Source organism: Mesoplodon mirus (genome assembly GCF_964341445.2).
Source record: "Mesoplodon mirus genome assembly, chromosome: 6".
Taxonomy (NCBI): Eukaryota; Metazoa; Chordata; class Mammalia; order Artiodactyla; family Ziphiidae; genus Mesoplodon; species Mesoplodon mirus.
In genome coordinates, this window is record NC_138982.1 from 54,611,456 (window position 1) to 54,631,529 (window position 20,074).

The 20,074-nt window shown below is 33.7% G+C and overlaps 1 protein-coding gene across 8 annotated transcripts in view; it reads right to left on the reverse strand.

Moving 5' to 3' along the window:
• Nucleotides 1–20,074, reverse strand: part of NAALADL2 (N-acetylated alpha-linked acidic dipeptidase like 2) — a 1,538,215-nt gene that overhangs the window by 523,233 nt on the left and 994,908 nt on the right. For all 8 annotated transcript variants that reach the window (XM_082624729.1, XM_082624727.1, XM_082624728.1 and 5 more), the window contains one exon: nucleotides 14,975–15,125. In XM_082624729.1, the coding sequence (XP_082480855.1) occupies nucleotides 14,975–15,125 (151 nt within the window). The remainder of the gene's footprint in view (nucleotides 1–14,974; nucleotides 15,126–20,074) is intronic.

A 20,074-nucleotide genomic window follows, 5' to 3' on the forward strand; every position in this document is an offset into this window, starting at 1 on the left:
GGCTCTGAAACCTGGCTTTTGACTTATTACAAAAGTAGTCCACATTTATACTCCTCAAAAGTCTAACACTGAGAAGCTTTTCTCTCAAAAAACAAAATATTCCAAAGATTTAATTTTTCAACCCTCACTGAAAAATTTAGGACTGAGTGGCTGTTGATAAGCAAAACACAAGTAGAGCACATTTTTTTCATCCAGGATGCAACTCTCAAATGAAATCGTATGGGACTGAAATTTACAATGCCAGCAGTTTGAAGCAAATGCAATAACACTTTAAAGTAGCATAACAAGATTTATTTTTACATACTTAAAATTCGAAAACTCTCCAGAGAATACTGGAAATGGAAAATGTTTACTTTAGGAGCACTCAACTATGTTTTGGTTCAACACTAAACCGTAAAAGAATTCATGAAGCATCCCCAGAATGTGGTTCTTAGAGTCTGCTTTGTAAATAGATTTTAAGTAATTCAAGTGGTAAAAAAGACAAACAATTTTCAATTCTCAAGATTATATACAGGAAGTCTCATGGATGATCTAACACAGCATATAACCACCAAATTTTGTATAAAATCACATTGTTTCAAACATTTACTCTGTAGAGTTCATCCAGTAGAGCTTTCCTTAATGATGGAAGTCCTCTATAATAGTCCCATGTGGCTACTGAGAACGTGAAATGAGAACAGTATGACTACATTTTATGTTTTATTTAATTTTCATTAATTTAATTTAAAATTAAATAGTCACATAGGGCTATTGGCTACCATGTTAGACAATGTAGCTCTAGCTCTTCTAACTCATGACCAAGAATGGAACTAAAGCCAGATTTCTGTGGTGGACATAGTAATATCCTGTCCAGATATTCCATGGTGATGTTGCATTCTGGCAAGGGAGAACTTGTCAACCTGTTGTTGTGTGTGCTATGAACAGACAGTCACCAGCTGTTAAGTTTTTCAGGGTTTGCCTTAGTCATAGAAATCACTTTGCCAAGTGTCATGCATTTCTTGAGGCAGCACACATCCAAAGACTGATTTCAGAAGAGGCATATGGACCGGGCCATTTGGTTCACTAATGGTCAATCCTGATAGACCATCTATTTCCAGTGATTGCAATGTTTTGAAGTCCATATTCCCCTCTGCCCAATCCCCACTGCACTCCCTCTCTCCCACAGGTGTTGATCTCTAATAACAATCCTGCCAACTAAACTCTCTCTCAGTACCTGCTTCTGGAGAAGTCAACCATCGGCAATCCCTAAGAAATGATATGGAGAAATTTTTAGAATAAATGCTACATTAAAAAAAAAAGAAGAAGAAGTACCTCTAGCTCACTCTCTCCACTTCTATTCAACACTGTACTGGAAGTCTTGGCCAAAGCAATTAGGCAAGAAAGGTAAATAAAAGCCATCTGCATAGGAAGAAGTAAAAGTGTCTCTGTTGCAGATAACATGATCTTTATATATATATATGTATGTGTGTGTGTGTGTGTGTGTGTATCAAACCCTAAAATCTCCTCCAAAAAACTGTTATAAATACTAAACTTATTCAATAAAGTTACAGGTTATGAAATTAATATTGAAAATCAGTTGTGTTTCTATATACTAACAATAAACTACTGGAAAGAAAAATTAAGAATAAAATTTCATTTATAATAGCTACAAAAATAACACTTAGAGATAAACTCATTCAAGGAAGTGAAAGATTTGTATTCTGAAAACTATAAGACACTGATAAAAGAAATAGAAAAAGACTCAAATGAATGGAAATAAATCCCACTTTTTAGGATTAGCAGAATTAATATTGTTAAAATATCCATAATACCCAAAGCAATCTACAGATTCAATGCAACCCCTATAAAAATTCTGATGGCGTTTTTCACAAAATTAGAAGAAAGAATACTAAAATTTATATGGTACCACAAATGATCCCAAATAACCAAAGCAATCTTGAAAAAAGAAGAATACTGGGGGTACTACACTCCCTGATTTCAAACTATATTACAAAGTTATAGTAATCAAAACAGTATGATGCTAGCATAAAAGTAGATACATAGATCAATGGAACAGAATAGAGATCCCAGAAATAAACACACACATATATAGCCAATTAATTTATAACAATGGAGCCAACAACGGGGGAAGGATAGTCTTTTCAATAAATGGTGCTGGGAAAACTAGATATCCGTATGCAAAAGAATGAAACTGAACTGTTATCTTACACTATCCACAAAAGTTAACTCAAAATCAAAAAAAGAAAAAGACTTGGATATAAGACATGAAAATGTACAACCACTAGAAGAACACATGGGGGTAAGCCCCTTTATATTGGTCTTGGCAATGATTTTTTAGATTGACACCAAAAGTAAAGACAACACAAGCAAAAATAAATAACTGTGACTACATCAAACTAAGAAGCTTTGCACAGCAAAAGAAAACTGTCAACAAAATGAAAAGGCTACATACTGAAAGGGAAAAAGCATTTGAAAATCATATATCTGATAAGTGGTTAATAGTCAACATATATAAAGAACATGTACAATTCAATAACACACACACACACAAATCTGACTAAAAAATGGGCAGAAGACCTGAAAAGACATTTTTCCAAAGAAGACATACAGAAGGTCAACAGGTACATGACAAAGATGTTCAACATCACTATAATCAGGGAAATGCAAATCAAAACCACAATGTGAAATCACCTCACATCTGTTAGAATGGCTATTATCAAAAAGAAAATAAATAATAAGGGCTGATGAGGATGTGGAGAAAAAGCAACTCTCATACACTATTCGTGGGAATGAAAACTGATTCAGCCACTACAGGAAACAGTATGGATGTTCCTCAACAAGTTAAGAATATTACTACCATCTGATTCAGAATTCTCATTTCTGTGTATATATCAAAAGGCAACAAAACATTATCTTGAAAAGAGATCTGTTGCAGCAGATGTTGCAAATAATGTTGCAGCATTATTTACAATAGCCAAATTATAAAAAACACCTAAGTTTCAGTAAACAGATGAATGGATAATAAATAGTATTGAGAAAAAAAAGATAGAGACTGCTATTACTTTTATGTTGCCTTTATCATTTGGCAGTGAATGTAAAACCAGACTATATTGACCTTTATAATTTCATATCTGACATTAGTTAGACTAATGATATTTTCTCTAAAAAAGCTTAATTTTGTCAATAGCAAAATCTCCTCATACTGTAGTTTATAGGTTCTGACCACAGCAAATAAAAAAGCATGAAAAGTGGCTGGAAAAAGTAAAATTAATTGTGTCGATCAGCATAATTTATTATTTCTCAGGTTTATTCCTTTTCTTTTATATCTGCTATTGCTCAGCTACTGACAAATTCCTTGAAAAGGTGGGTTGTACTCAGGATAATAACAACAATTTAAATCTTTGAGAAAGCTAATCTGATTATTCTATTTTACAATTTAAGCTATTAAATTAAAAGGTTAATAAAGTTTGGAAAATGACAAGTTCTAAATATATTCCACTAAAATAATCCACATAAATTTGTGGTTGAAAAAGTAAAATTCAAATAACTAATTCTTTGGTTAGTTGATTAATTGTTCAATTTATTTATTTTATAATATGCAATTTCCATTTTTATAGGTAAGTGTAAAAAACTGTACTCTGGAAGACAACTGATAATTGCATATTATTTAATCTAAATTTGTTCTGAGGTTATACTGATACAGTCTAAACCTATAGGTACGTTTTATAATTTTACTATTATATGTTATATTTCACCTTCAACATTACCCCCCAAGCATATGGTGAATGTATGAGAAAAAAGAAGTCAAACTTTGTTCATCATTAAGTTTGAATCACACCAAACTGCAAATCTTATTTGCCTAAGTTGTATAGTGGATGCCAAATCATATAGTGGAATTCCCATTATGTTAGAAGTTAGATAAACTTGTATTTAAGTTCTGGTTATGTTAGTCAAGTCACATTGATTAAGGCTCAGTTTCTTTAAAGTTCAGTTTATTTACCTCAAGCGGGACCAGTAAAAGCTGTCCTGTTAAAAGATCTTATATGATAAAATGCTAAAAACATGTAAAACTAATTCTATTGTTGTTTCAATTAACTTCTTATATGCATTGTGATGGAATATATTTGTAAATCATTTTTTTAAAGCAGTGGACTTTATCCTCTTAGAATCACCACCAATTTTTGTGAAAACTTTGATTCTTAAAGCAAACAAACAAAAAACCTGATTGTCCTTACTGACAGAGTATTTGTTTAATTTAAAATAGAAATCTCCTTATACAATAATCAGTAAAGAACATTCTGAGCAACTAATATACTACATGGCAGACTGATTTCCTAAGAATAATAATCACTCAAAAATGTCTCTGAAGACTATAATCTTAGACATTTCAACAATCAACTGGAAATTTTCAATTTTTTGGAACCAAGAAATATAAGAAAACATATTACCAATATTATATTTCAAAATGAAATTTAGATTGCTTTTTAAAAGAAGTAGTTTGAATTTAAACTATCTACTTTTTAAATATGTTGCAAATTACACTTTCTGAAAAAAATTCACATTTAATAATAATGAGCCACTCTTTAAATGGATCTAAGAATCATGTTGAATAATACTTCATGTAAATAGGAAAACTTTAGGGCATATTCAAGAACCACCAGTTACAGTAAAATAGTAAGAATACAGACATTTTTTTATTTTTTCCCAACCAAGTGACAAGGTATTTCAGGCTGTGAGTATCTAACACTCTGCTTTGACAACTAGGCGCATATTTATATTTTCTGCTATTCTAGTTCAACATTGTCTCAGTTGATTTAGTGCCAACTCAAGTCAGTCTTTCAATATTTGTCCAGGTAACTGGACCAAGAACACCTGGTGAAGACTTGTCACAAATTACAGAGATATTCTTTATTCTTTGAATGGTTTTGGTTGGCAGAGGCGATGTTGAACAGACAGGAGGTAAACAACACACGGATCCACTGAATTGTAACACTGGGAATATTAAATAAACTGTGTTGTTTGATACACTTCACTAGAGTAAAATGACTGAAATGATTTTCTTCTCCAGAATTTAAAACAAAACAAAAACAAAACAGGATTATAACAAATAAAGAACAGGATACAGACATAAGGCTTTAAATCAGGATGGATTTTAGGAAATACGGTATAATGAGAATCAAGTCTAAGCCAAGATAGAAGAAATATCTTGGGTTTCAATTAAGTAGTAGTCCAGAGATTAGCCAGGCAGTTATCTGGAGATGATATTAAATTTAAAATCAACTCTGTAACCTACAGAGTTTTCAGAAGATATATTATTAAGGGAAATAATATGGAAACAAAAGGATTTCTAACTCCTAATACTATTTCTAGGCCTTCAGTTGTCAGACAATCTTAATACTTAGAAATTGGGGTAGGATTTCCTTTTCTGAGTTTCAACATAGTAAAAATAGAATACCCCTTAATGATATAAATTTCTCACTTCTCTATTTTAATGCTCACCCCATAGTTTTTGATCCCCTCTTTGTTTGGAGCCTTACCTTATGTACCCAATTAGTGATTTTAAGCGAAGCACATCTTTGATTATAACTGATCACAGGTATTTTAAAAATAACCAGTTACTGTAAATGTCAGTTCTTATGACCCATTTATCTGAGTCCCTAGATAACATGATCAAGTTTATTATGTCTCAATTTTGAGAATAAAATTGTGCTATTTATACCCTAAAGCCTCTTAGGATTCTAAAATTATATGGTTCCAGGGAACAGGGTTTGCTTGGATCATAGTTTAATGTATTAAAACACTCCTGGCAAGTTGGTGGAAGAAGTTATGATAAAGTCTGATAGTTTGAATATTTTGTCTTTGAAATATTTGATAAATTACCAAAGGAATTAAGAGACTAGATTAGACTTCTGATATGCTAATATCTTAAATGGAATTTCAAAGCTTTTTTAATCAGTGCAATCTCTGCTATTCTGAGTGGTAAAAGAGATGTGAGAGAGTTAACAGAAACATTTAGGGAGAAAAACTGTGTAAGTATGTATACATACTTTTTTAAAAAGAGATTTAATTAGGTTAATTAAAATTAGCATATAGCCAAGGATCAGAATCATCACACAAGCAGCCATGGACCTACAGATTATCACTTACTTAAATGAAGTAAGTCAGACAGAGAAAGACAAAAATCATGTGATATCACTTATATGTGGAACCTAATAAAAAATGATACAAATGAACTTATTTACAAAACAAAACAGACTCACAGATCTGGAAATCATACTTATGGTTACCAAAGAGGAGACATGGGGGGAAGTGATAAATAAGGAGATTGGGACTGACATATACACACTACTATATATAAAATAGATAACTAACAAGGACCTACTGTATAGCACAGGGAACTCTACTCAATATTCTGTATATGGTAAAAGAATCTGAAAAAGAATGGATATATCTCTATATATCTACAGAGAGATATATATGTATGTATAATTGATTCACTTTGCTGTACACCCAAAACACAACATTGTAAATCAACTATACTCCAATAAAAACTTAAAAATAAAAGAGAATAACTTATTCATTCAACAAATATTCACTAACAGCCCGTTGAGTACAAAAATTGGGTTAAGGATCAGGAATACATATGTTCCTCCATCCTGATTGGTGTGGAGGCAGCAATACAAGATGCTGAAAGAACAGTAACATGAGGTCACAAAGTTTAGGTCAGCAGCCCCAGTGGTCCATCTCAGATGTGGTAGATAAAGAATAGTAAAGGTCCTCTAGCTCAGTGGCTCTCAAAATTTAGCTGCATCAGAACTACCTGAAGAATCTGTTAGAACACAGAAGGCTGGGCCCCTTCCTCAGAGTTTCTATCTATGTATAAGGTGGAGGCCAGAATTTTGCATTTCCTTACCAACAATCTTGTGAGATATGTATTAGTATAATCCTCCTTTTTACTGTAAAGAGAACAAGGCTCAGAGTAGTTAATTAACATGCCAAATGAAGCTAAAGTCTCATTCTCATAAAAAGAGTGATAAATTCTTTTCTGTGTTATAGGGACAAAGATTATTTTAAAGCTTTTTACTCTTTTCTCTGATTCTATAATAATCAAGAACTATCTGGATATGCAACAAGACTTACTGAGCTACCTTACAAGAAGACCATGTGTTTCTTTGAACAACTTACTTGGATCATGCATTGTGGAAGAGTGCATTGACATTCTTGTTTAAAAAAAAAAAACTACTTAAATCTATACAAAAATTGTGGTATGCTTCCCAGCAACAAAAGGGGATGAACTACTGATACCTACAACCATGAATAAATATCACAGACATTATTCTGAGCAAAACAATCTGCACACAAAGAATATATACTTCATGTTTCCATTTTTATAAAATTCTAAAATTTTTTACCATGAAAATCTTGAGACTGGTGGTTAGCTAGGTTTGGTGATGGGGAATTATTCTGAAGTGACTCAGAGAACTTCTAAAGGTGATGGGAATGTTCTAATACTAAATATGAATGGAGAGTACATGGTTGTATCCTTTTGTCAATTAAGATATATCTATTTCAATTTACATAAATTTTATTTGAAAAAATAAGTGGTGCTATGGAGTGTGAGAGGATATAGAGACAAAAGAAAAATGGTAGAATAATTGATGAAGCTGGTTGAGGTAGACAGAGGGTTAAGTGTACTATTCTCTTTATTTCATATGTATTAAACAAACAAAAGAGAGGGCTCAAAATAGCAGTATGGGAAGATCCTGAACTCACCTCCTCCCAGAGATTCAACAAATCTACAACTACATATGGAATAAATCCCATGGTAAGGGACCTGAAAGCTGGATGAACAGAGCCTACACAGCAAAGAGTAAAAGGACAGCTTTGAGATAAGTAGGAAAGATAGAGATATGATATAATCAAGGAAAACACCACACCATCTCAGAAAACCACAATTAGGAAGAATCACAAATATATGGATCTTTAACCTGAGGAGCAAGGGATTGAGCTCCATATCAGGCATCCCAGCCCCTAGATCCTGCACAGGAGAAAGAAGCTCGCAAAACATCTGACTTTGAAAACCAATGAGAAATATAGCCAGGAAAACCACAGAACTGCAGGGAATGGAAAACCTCTTCTTAAAGTGCTTGCACACAGACTGGACCTGAAAATCAGGTGAAGGGGACCCACTTCCTAATCTTAAAGTTTCTGTCAGAGAGAAACTAGCTGGGATACTCCCTGGGGACTGAGATACTGGCAGAAGCCATTTTGTGATCTCAGGCTACTTTGATAATGCCAGCACTGAAGGGCAGCATTTTGGAATTCTCCCTGTAAACTGTTAGAGACAGTGGGCATGGCTGCCCTGAGAGCTCTGCCTACCCCAGCACCTAAGTCAGGCCTAACAAACAACTGAGCAACAGTCCTGCTTACCAGTGTCCAACAGAAGCCACAACCAGACCCTGCAGCCAGTCAAAGGGCAAATTCCACCTGACAGTATACCACAGCAGCCATGACTGGGCTCCATTACAGGAGGAAGATGCATAGAGTTCACATAGGGAAAACCCCTTGAGCATCTGGCTCTGGTGGCCAGGAAGGATTGTACATCTGAGCCCCACCGGACATCTCCTAAATAGGGTCACTCCTTAAGTCTGGGAGAGATAGTTATTAACTAATACATAAAAACAGAGAATAAGACAAATTGAGGAGACAGAGAAATATGCTCAAAATGAAAGAATAAGACAAAACATCAGAAAAAGAACTAAAGGAAACAGAGATAAGCAATCTACCTGATAAAGATTTAAAAGTAATGGCCAGGAAAGATGCTTCACTGAACATGGGAGAACAATGGATGAACACAATGAAGACTTCAACAAAAAGACAGAAAATATAAGAAAATACCAACAGAAGTTATAATGCAACAGAAGAATTCACTACAGGTGTTAAACAGCAGATAGAAGAACAAATCACTAAGCTGGAAGACAAAACAATGAAGCTCACTCAGACAGAGCTGCAAAATGAAAGAGGAATTTAAAAAAAGTGAAAATACCTTAAGGGACCTTCGCAACAACATTGAGCAGAATGACATTTATATTATAGGGGTCCCAAAAGGAAAAGAGAGAGAAAAAGGGCCAGAAAAATTATTTGAGGGAATAGTGGCTGAAAACTTCTCTAATCTGGGGAAGAAGACAGACATCATGTCCAGAAAGCCCAGAGAGTTCCAAACAAGATGAAGCCAAAGAGACACATATGAAGACATATTACAATTAAAATGGTAAATGTTAAGGATAAAGAGAGAATCCTAAAAGTAGCAAGAGAACACAACTTGTTACATACAAGGAAAATCCCATAAGAATATCTGCAGATTTTTCAGCAGGAACCTTAGAGGCCAGAAAGGAGTGGCACGACATATCCATCATGTGGAAAGGAAAAATCCTCTAACCCAGAATTCTCTACCCAGCAAAGTTATCATTCAGAATTAAAGGAGAGATCAAGACTTTCTCTTGATCTCTAAAGGACTTCATCACCACTAAACTGGCCCTGAAAGAAATATTAAAGGGATTTCTTTAAGCTGAAAAGAAATGGCATTAGTTAATAATAAGAAAATATATTAAAGAAAAAAATCTTATTGGAAAAGGTAAATATACAATAAAAGTAGTAAAAAATCACTTATAAAGCAAACATAAAGATCACAAGAAAAAAGTAGTAAAATTAACTAAAATTATAATACTTAGTTAAGGAATGCATAAAATAAAATTATGTAAAATGTATCATCAAAAATAAAATGTGTGTGTGTGTTGGGGGTAAGTAAAACGACAAAATTTTGGAATGTGTTCAAATTTAAGTAGCTATGGGGCTTTCCTGGTGGCACAGTGGTTGAGAGTCTGCCTGCCGATGCAGGGGACGCGGGTTCGTGGCCCGGTCCGGGGGGATCCCACATGCCTCGGAGCGGCTGGACCTGTGAGCCATGGTTGCTGAGCCTGCATGTCCAGAGCCTGTGCTCTGCAATGGAAGAGGCCACAACAGTGAGAGGCCTGCATACCACAAAATAATAATAATAATAATAATAATAATAATAATAATTTAAGTAGCTACCAACTTAAAACAGGCAACACTCAAAAATGTTATATGTGAACCTCACAGAAACCACAAGGAAAAAATGTATAGTAAATACACAAAGGAAAACAAGAAAGAAATCTAACTATAACACTAAAGAAAACCACCAATACACAAGGAAAGAGATAAAAAGAAAGAGAAAAAAAACATAAAACAACAAAATGGCAATAAGTACCTACCCATCAATAATTACTTTAAATGTAAATAAACTAAAGCAGCCAATCAAAAAACGGAGTGTCAGAATGGATAAAAAACAAGACCTATTTATTTGCCACCTATAAGAGACTCATTTCATAAGAAAGGACACACACAGACAGAAAGTGAAGGAATGGAAAAATATATTCTATGCAAATGGAAATGAAAAGAAAGCTGGAGTAGCTATATTCATATTAGACAAAAATAGACTTTAAAACAAAGACTGTAAGAAAAGACAAAGAAGAGTATTGCATGATGATAAACAGGTCAATCCAGTGGGAAGATACAACATTTATAAATGTATATGCACCCAACAGAGGAGCACCAAGATATAAAAGCAAATATTAATGGACTTAAAGGGAGAATTTGAAAGCAATGCAATAATAGTAGGGGACTTTTAATACCTTACTTACATCAATGAATACACCATCCAGACAAAAATATCAATAAGGAAACATCAAATTTAAACAACACATTGGAGCAGAGGGACTTAATAGCTATACAGCATTCCATCCAAAAGCAGGAGAATATGCATTCTTCTTAAGTATACATGAAACATTTTCCTGGATAGATCACATGTTAGGTCACAAAATGAGTCTCAGTAAATTCAAGAAAAATCTTCTCCAACCACAATGGTATGAAACTAGAAATCTATCATGAGAAAAATAAAAGGGAAAAACCACAAAAATGTGGAGACTAAAAATATGTTACTGAACAACCAAGGGGTCTTTGGAGAAATCAAAAAAATACCTACAGACAAATGAAAACAGAAATATGACATAACAAAATCTAGGGGATGCAGCAAAAATTGTTCTAAGAGGGAAGTTCATAATAATGAAACAGCAACAAAAAAATCCCAAATAAACAATCTAACTTTACACCTAAAGCACCTAGAAAAAGAAGAATAAATGAAGCCTACAATTAGCAGAAGGAAGGGAATAATAAAGATCAGATGGAAATAAATGAAACAGAGACTAAAAAAAAAATAGGAAAGAAAACTGAAACTAAGAGCTGGTAATTTAAATGATAAAATCAACAAAACTTTAGCTAGACTAACCAAGAGAGAAAGAGAGGACTCAAATAAATAAAATCATAAATGAAAGAGAAGTAACAAATGTAACCACATAAATGTGAAGGATCAAATGAGACTACTACAAATAATTATATGCCAACATTTTGACAACCTAAAAGAAATGGATAAATTCCCAGAAACATAAAATCTTCCAATACTGAATCTTGAAGAAATAGAAAATCTGAACAGAGCAATTACTAGTAAGGAGATTGAAACAGGAATCAAAAATCTCACAACAAACAAAAGCTGAGGACCAGATGGCTTCACTGGCAAACTCTACAAAACATCCAAAGAAGATTTAATACCTATTCTTCTCTCAAAGTTAACACAAAATGTTCACAGATGACTTAATACTTTTTTTCCAAAAAAATTGAGGAGGAGGGAAACCTTTCAAAGCACTTTACAAAGCCAGCGTTACCCTGATATTAAAACCAGACAAGGACACCACAAAAAAGGAAATTCACATGCCACTATCACTAATAACCACAGATACAAACCTCAATGAACTATTAGCAAATCAAATCCAACAATACATTAAAAATTGTACATAATGATCAAGTGTGATTTATTCCAGGGAAGCAATGATGATACAACATCTATAAAACAATCCATGTGATACATCACATTAACAAAATGAAGGATCAAAATCATGATCATCTCAACAGATACAGAAAAAGCATTGACAAAATACAACCCTCATTTAACTGTCAATAAAGTGGATATAGAGGGAATATACCTCAACATAGGAAAGGCCATATATGACAATTTCACAAATAATAACATACTCAATGATGAAAAACTGACAGCTTTTCCTCTAAAATCAGGAACAAGACAAGGATGCCCACTCTTGCCAATTTATTCAACATAGTATTGAAACTCCTAGCCACAGCAATCATGCAAGAAAAGAAATAAAAGACACTCAAATCTAGACACAGAAATAAAACTGTCACTATTTGCAGATGACATTATATTATACATAGAAAACCCTGAATACCCCACCAAAAAGATGTGAGAACTAATAAATAAATTCAGTAAAACTACCAGATACAAAATCAATATACAGAAATCTGTGGCTTTTCTATACACTAATAACAAACTATCAGAAAGAGGTTAACAATCCCATTTACAATTACATCAAAAGAATAAAATAACTAGGAATAAATTTAACCAAGTAGGTACAGTATTTGCACACTGAAAACTGTAAGACACTGATGAAAAAAAATACATGTAAATGAAAAAATATTCTGTGCTCATGGATTGGAATAATTAATATTGTTAAGTCATCCATATTACATAAAGCAATCTACAACTTCAATGCAATTTCTATCAAAATTCCAATGACTTATTTCACAGAAATAGAACAAATAATTCTAAAATTTCCATGAAACACAAAAAAACCCTGAATAGCCAAAACAAACTTGAGAAAGAAGGACAAACCTGGAGGTATCATGCATCCTGATTTTGAACTATACTACCAAGCTATGGCAGTCAAAATAGTATGGTACTGGCACAAAATCATAAACAGACATCAATGGAACAAAACTGAGAACCCAGAAATAAACCCATACATATATGGACAATTAAGTTACAACAAAAGAGCAAAGAACATACAATGGGGAAAGGATAGTCTCTTTCATAAATAGTGTTGGGAAAACTGAACACCCACGTGCAGCAGAATGAAACTAGACCACTTACACCATACACAAAAATTAACTCAAAATGCATTAAGGATTTGAATGTAAGACCTGAAACCATACAATTCCTTAGAGAAAATGTTGGTGGTAATCTCATTGACATCAGTCTTAACAAATATTTTTTTGTGGATCTGACTCTAAAAGCAAAGGAAACCAAAGCAAAAATAAACAAATGGGACAATGTTAAACTAAAAAGATACTGCACATGAAGGAAACCATCATCAAAATGAAAAGGCAACCTACTGAATGAGAGAAGATTTTTTCAAACAATATATCTGATAAGGGGTTAATATCCAAAATATATAAAGGACCCATACAACACAACAATAAAAAACTAAACAAACCAATTCAGAAAATGGGCAGAGAGTCTGAATAGACATTTTTCCAAAGAAGACATACATAATATTAGAGGATGATGGGATAAAGATATAAGGATTCTATACATACTATATTTGCAACATTTTTGTGAGTTGAAATTGTTTCAAAATAAAAAATTAAATTAATTAAAGAAAAAAAAATTCTGAGATTCTCAAGACACTGGCCAGCACTTTGCTAGATATGACTGAATTCTACTTTTATTAAATGACCTGAGCCAAAAATATATAAAGGGTAACTATTGCCAACGGGGCAACTTACCACTTAAGCAGAGTATTCATAAAGTATCTGCTTTTCAGTAGCATTGCAGACCGTTGATTTGCCATACAGAGTTAGCTGCCATGTGCAACCTCCTGATGCTGAGGCATTACAACCCAAGGCAATTAGGGCATTTGCAAATGAGAGAGCTCAACTGATATTTTTGGTGATGCCTGAGAATTGTAGATGGATACTTACTAATTTTAATTTCAAAATTGTAATTAAGAGAGAGCGGACTGTACAAAGTACAGATTCTTACATGGATTATTAAAGGGGTACTTTAAAAGACAAAGCAGTGCTCAGTAGACCAACAAAATTCATAAATTATAGTCATATTTGACTCAGTTTACTTCCTTCTTGGAAAAAGTTATTAATTGGTTGGTAATTTTAATATATATAAAGGACAGTTAGACTTAAGTATGATATTATTAGTCTTTTGTAATATCTTGTTGAAAACAAGGAAAAATATTGATGGAACACATGGATAATTACATGAATTTTTTGTTAGCTTAATTCCTGACTGAAGTATCATGGTTAATGGGTTAGTATCACAATGGAAGGAGGTTCAAAGAGCTTTTCCTCTGCCAAGTCTGTTTTAAAAAAATATTTGTCAGTGACACATTAGACTGAGAATTATTGGTACAGTGAGCACCTGCCAAAATCAATTGTTTTTATCTTTGACACATGATTCCCACTATAATGAACACAGCTTGCTGGGAAAGAAAAGGATGCTTGATGCAAAATGACCATGTCTATGCTGCCAGTGGCTGGACAAACCAATGAGATCCCTTCTTTTAGGGAGCCAGACAATTTGATTGTGTCAACTTCATTCCTTTCCAGCATCATTTCCCAATGTTACAGTCACCTGACTTAAGCATGTGTACCCCTCTATTCTGGACTTAAAATTTGTAACAACAACTCCAAAGCAGCAGACATTTCATGCTTCTAGGTATGTGCACATGCTTTCCACCTACATAGAGTACTCATCCCACATGGTGTTAATTTATCTTATCAGTCAATCAATAATAACGCATAAAATGTTTTCCCTTGTTATTGACACAAAAATGTATTGCAGGCTTTTTAGCAAGTTTTATTCCAACAAATGGGTAGTCTACAATTTGGGGAAGATAAAACATTCACTTTTAAAAATATGGAGTGCTAAGAATTCTTCAACTTTACTATCCTTTGATTACTTTAGGTAGCGTGTACTTATAAATTACAACCTTGTAGTGCTTACAAGAATAATAAAGATTAATAATGAACTTACCAATACTTGGATAACCAGGTGTAGATGGGTCTCCTCCTGGATTCAGTGACACCATAAATGTATCATAGCTAAGATTTGCAGTCTTCGGTAAATCACAAGGATCAATATACAGAAGAACACCTCCAAATCCAGCCTTTTCCAATAAGGAAAGCTAAAAGAGAACAAATTATTAAAAATGTCCTCATATATATTTTTATTTCATATACGGACACTTCATAAATGTGACTACAATTAGATGACTCCTTTTCCTGTTATTGTTTTCTTTTAAAATAAGTAGAAACCCGATTTTCTCATTATCAAAGCCCAAACAGAGAGTTATCCTACTGGCCTTTTCCTTTTTCCTCTGTTCAACAATATTTAAGCTGCATTCTTATAAAGTTTATATTTGATTTCAGTTGTCTGCATTTGGAATTTCTTCATTTTTTAATTGTCCAAGTAGATTTGAAAGTTTTCACTTTCATGAGATTAACAAAAAATCTACCACAGACAAAGTTCCATTGTAAAAGGAGAGCTGTTCTGACCATTATTATATTCTTCCCTAGAGCAGAAGACATCCAACAGTATTTTGATTTATTTTCTCCAGGGCTGAGACTGCCACACCAGTTGTTAAAATGTTGAAATCTTTCACACGGTTTGGCAAACAGCCACTGTCCTGAACCTCCTGAGGTCCTCCACTAGTCACTCTGGTCTCTGCCCTGGATGTCCCTGTCAGACCTCTAAGATAGAGCAACTAATGGGTATATACACAACAAAGTAGTGGGCCTCCTTCTAAATGGTCAGTTCCTGCTTTGTCTCTGTCATTAAATACTTTGAAAATATCCCGATTACCTCTATGAACATACTTAATGCAAAGGTTCCGCTCTGTTCTTCAGTAAGTACACAATAGAGAAGTATGATGGGGCAGATGAACTTGACATCCCAGGTTCTCTTTGTTTTAACTTATTAAATTAATTTTGGCGGGTAAAGATCTTATTCATCTTAGTGTGACTTACATGATTTGAAAAATAATAATCATGATTTGCTAATCCTATTTGTTTCCCATGAGAGAGGAAAAGTATAATAATTAGGTAGTACTAGGGAATAATGGAGACTATGACTACGAGTCATATTTAGTATAGGCAACTGCTGCTCATTGTGTGACTCTAGTTAACACCTATACTTCACTTCCCAGTTACTGCTTATGTTGTTTACTGAGTTTTATAGTGGACTAAGCAAGGCAGCAACTGTGTCCCAGACTGGACCACTCCATGAGAGTAGGAATCGTGCTTACCCTTTGTACATACACCTTGCACATAGCAGGCACATAGTAGGCATTTAAGAATATTATTAAATGAAAGAACAAATGACACAGATGCTCATATGGCACAAGAGCTACCCTTAAAGAAAAGAGAGCTCTTAGAAAATATTTAGGATGTACTTTAACTGGAAAAAAAAAACCATATAATTGTAAATATTACACAATTTTAACTACATACAGTAAATAACATGTAGAAAAATAAAAACATGCTTGATATAAGTATGCTATGTTAATTACATCTTTTCAGCTCCTTTAAAACTGTTCTGTATTTTTCCATTTTTAAACAAGTAATGAACAAGTATGGATTTTTATAATAAGAAAAAAAAATCTAACACTGAGAACCTAATCTAAGTATAATGGACTCACATGTATACCTTCTATAAGAAACCACTCTGATCAGACTTCTTTTTTTTCCCCATCAATGTTTTAATGAAGATAGGGAAAGGTTTCAAGGAGAGAGGAGGAATGAGAGAAAGAAAAAAAGATAAAATAATATGTGAATAAAGGGCGAGATTTAAGACTGATGCTCCAAATGCAGAGACTGAAGTCCTTAGGGAGGGTTTCTAATGTTTGGATGCTGAAATCGCTATTCTCAAAAAGAATGATCAATGGAATGATTTTCAATGTTCTGCTTACTATAGGAGAATATATCATTATTGTACTTTTAAATATATTGTCACATGTGAAATTTGCTTTTAAACTATCGGTCAGGGATACCCTCCCCCAAAATAACACACTTTCTATGATTAATAAAGATATTTCAGGTAGTTTTTATGATATGATTTCATATAATATATAGTATGAATATTTTAATTTTGCATTAAACTTCTGTTAGGGACAGAATATAGGGAAAACAAAAACACTTAGAATGTGTACATTGAAACTCTTCTGAGTTACTGAATTGATTCTTCCTTTTCAGTATAAATTCAGTACTAATTTAAATATAGTACACTGTGAAGTGTTAATTTCATCTTTCAAAACTATTTTACAGTGTTTATACCCCAAAGCATATATGACAATTGTAATAAATCACACAGAGTTAAATGAATAATATTTCAATGCAGCTATCAACCTTCTGTCTAAATTGCAAATATTTCTACTCTAATAAGTACTTCAACTAATATTTTATTTCTAGGAGAGAAATTAAATATTGCATAAATTTACTGACTATGTTTATTCAAAATGTCCACCAGTGATAATTACTAGTCTCCCCATATCTAAGGATTGCTCCTCCTCCTCAAAAAAAATCACATTATGGTTCCATGAACATAGGAATCATTAAACCAGCATCCTACTCACATGCCTCCCACCCTCTTTTGTTTAACTCAAAGAACCACTAAGTGCTGAGCCTACATGATTCTTAAGTTTTTATGGGTGCTAAAATCTCAATAGGCATGAGGTATCTGAGATAGATGCTAGACTAGTAACCAAGAAATGGTCCTTAGTAACCCCGAGACACTCTTCTGTTTCTATACAGAGTCAGTCAACTCCCTTCAAGCTATTTCATGGCTTCACATCACCTGAAACACTTCTAATGTCCCCAGTCTCCAAAGTGAAATTTTATTAGTATTATTTTTTTATCCTCAGTAATTAAAAAGGATTTGATGGATAACTTTAGTAGTACTCGATTATGACCTGCTTGAAGACAGTAACCTTATACCTTAATTTTATATCCCTAGTGCCTAGTATAGTGCCTGGCAACAAATGATTTTTCTATTGTTGGGTTAATGAATAAACTAGTGTATATACCAATGAATGAATGAATGAATGAATGAATGAAAAACATAGTGTATACAGGTACAAGTGTATTACAAGAATGTTATTTTGCTCTACTGTCCACATCCACTGGCTGGAAAACTTATGCAATAAATTCTGTGTGACATCTTACATGTGTTCATTAGAACATGAGATAAATATTAAGCCAGCTTGTTTCTGAAATAAAAATAAAGATGTTCAACTAAGTGTGTTGTCTTTTTATACTTCTATAAAAATACATATTAAAATGGGTCTATTTTGTTTTGATTTTTGTTTTATTTTGTTTTGTATGATGTTTTGTTATCTAAGAATAGTGATAAAGAGCGGAAACTAGCCCCCAGGGATTTGAACATGTGGATTTGTCTTATTGACAGGGTCTTGGAGATAAAATGTCTTTGACCAAGAAGTATGATCTCATATTTCTTGCTGTGAACCATATTAATATATTTTTCCTTGTGTATAGTATATAAAGCTATCTGTTGCCAAATAACCACCTCTGAAACAAATGGTACTACAAATCCGTGGTCAGGACACAACAATCTTACTGAACAAACCTTATAAAGTGAAAAGCTCCTTGGGAATTGCTCATTCAGGGGTAGTAGTCTGGCACCTGAAAATGGTCCAATATAGGTTTATATTCCCATTGCCTTGGACAGACAGCTTATGTGAACCGGGTGGCTGCATGGTATTCAGATATTCAGGAAACAATCATTTAAAGAAAAATGAAAGCCAGGGACAGTAAAAGAGAAAGGACCCTTCTCTGATTCCTACCACTTAACTTCTGTACTTAACTGACATCTACTCTTACTTTCAACCAAAACACCTTTCCTATTCCAGGAGGATGCTATTGCTATTGTCATTTAGACAATCCACTCCTTCAGTGTCCAATAAGGGAATACTGGCTGAATTCCACAGTTAGGCTCTAATCCATTTACAGATTCTCCCAAGTTGTTGACTCACCCTTTTTAACCTACTGAATGTGAGCCTTGCTCTTTATTTTCACTGGTCACAATGCAGGAGATCCTTGAACTACCACCTGATATCAAGAACCAAAAGAGAAAGCTGGTGGTTTTCTCTGTAATTTAGCCTCTTCAAAACATTGACTCAGTATTAGAACCATTCCTCTAGCCTCCATAGCCTAGAAAAGTTTCCTGAGCCTTCATGTGGAAAACGAGAACAAATATAACGTAATGAGACAAACTTGGTTTTACAGATAAAATTAAGGCCTATTGTTATGGGCTGAGTTGTGTCTCCCTAAGATTCATATGTTTAAGTCCTAATGCCCAGCACACCTCAGAATGTGACTACATTTGAAAATAGGGCCTTTAAAGAGGTAACTAAGGTTAAATGTGGTCATATGTGTGGGCTCTAATCCAATGCAACTAGTGTCCTTATAAGAAGAGGGAAAGACATCAGAGGTCTATGTACATAGAGAAAAAGCACGTGAGAACACAGCAAGAAGGTGGCGATCAGCAAGCCAAGAAGAGAGACCTCAGGAGCAACTGAACCTGTCAACACCTTCATCTTAAATTTTCAGCTTCCAGAACTATGAGAAAATAAATCTGTATTTAAGCCACCCAGCCTGGAGTATTTTGTTATAGAAGCCCTAACAAATTAATACATTCACATATGATAAATATCTGTCAAACTTTAAAGATTCAGGAAAATCATGTGATTAGAATCTAGGTCTTCTGAGTCATCTTCAGGCCAAATCATCAAGTATTAATTGTACACCTACTATAAGTCAGATACTGTCTCACAAGTTATTTGCTGATTTCTATTCAAGGCATTTGATATAAGTCATTTCAATTCCCTTTATATAGTTGCTGAAATTGTGATTCAGGAAGGTGAAGAGCTTGACCTGGGGTCAAAGCTAATAAGTGGTAATGCCAGGGATCAAACAAGAGTTTTCTGAATTCAATCCTAGCGATCTTTCCACTAAAGCACATCTTTTTTTAAAATTATATATCCATCCTTTACAAAGACAAATAGACTAGCCAAAGGGTGAATTTATAAAACACATCAGATGCTTCTTGCTGTGATCTGAT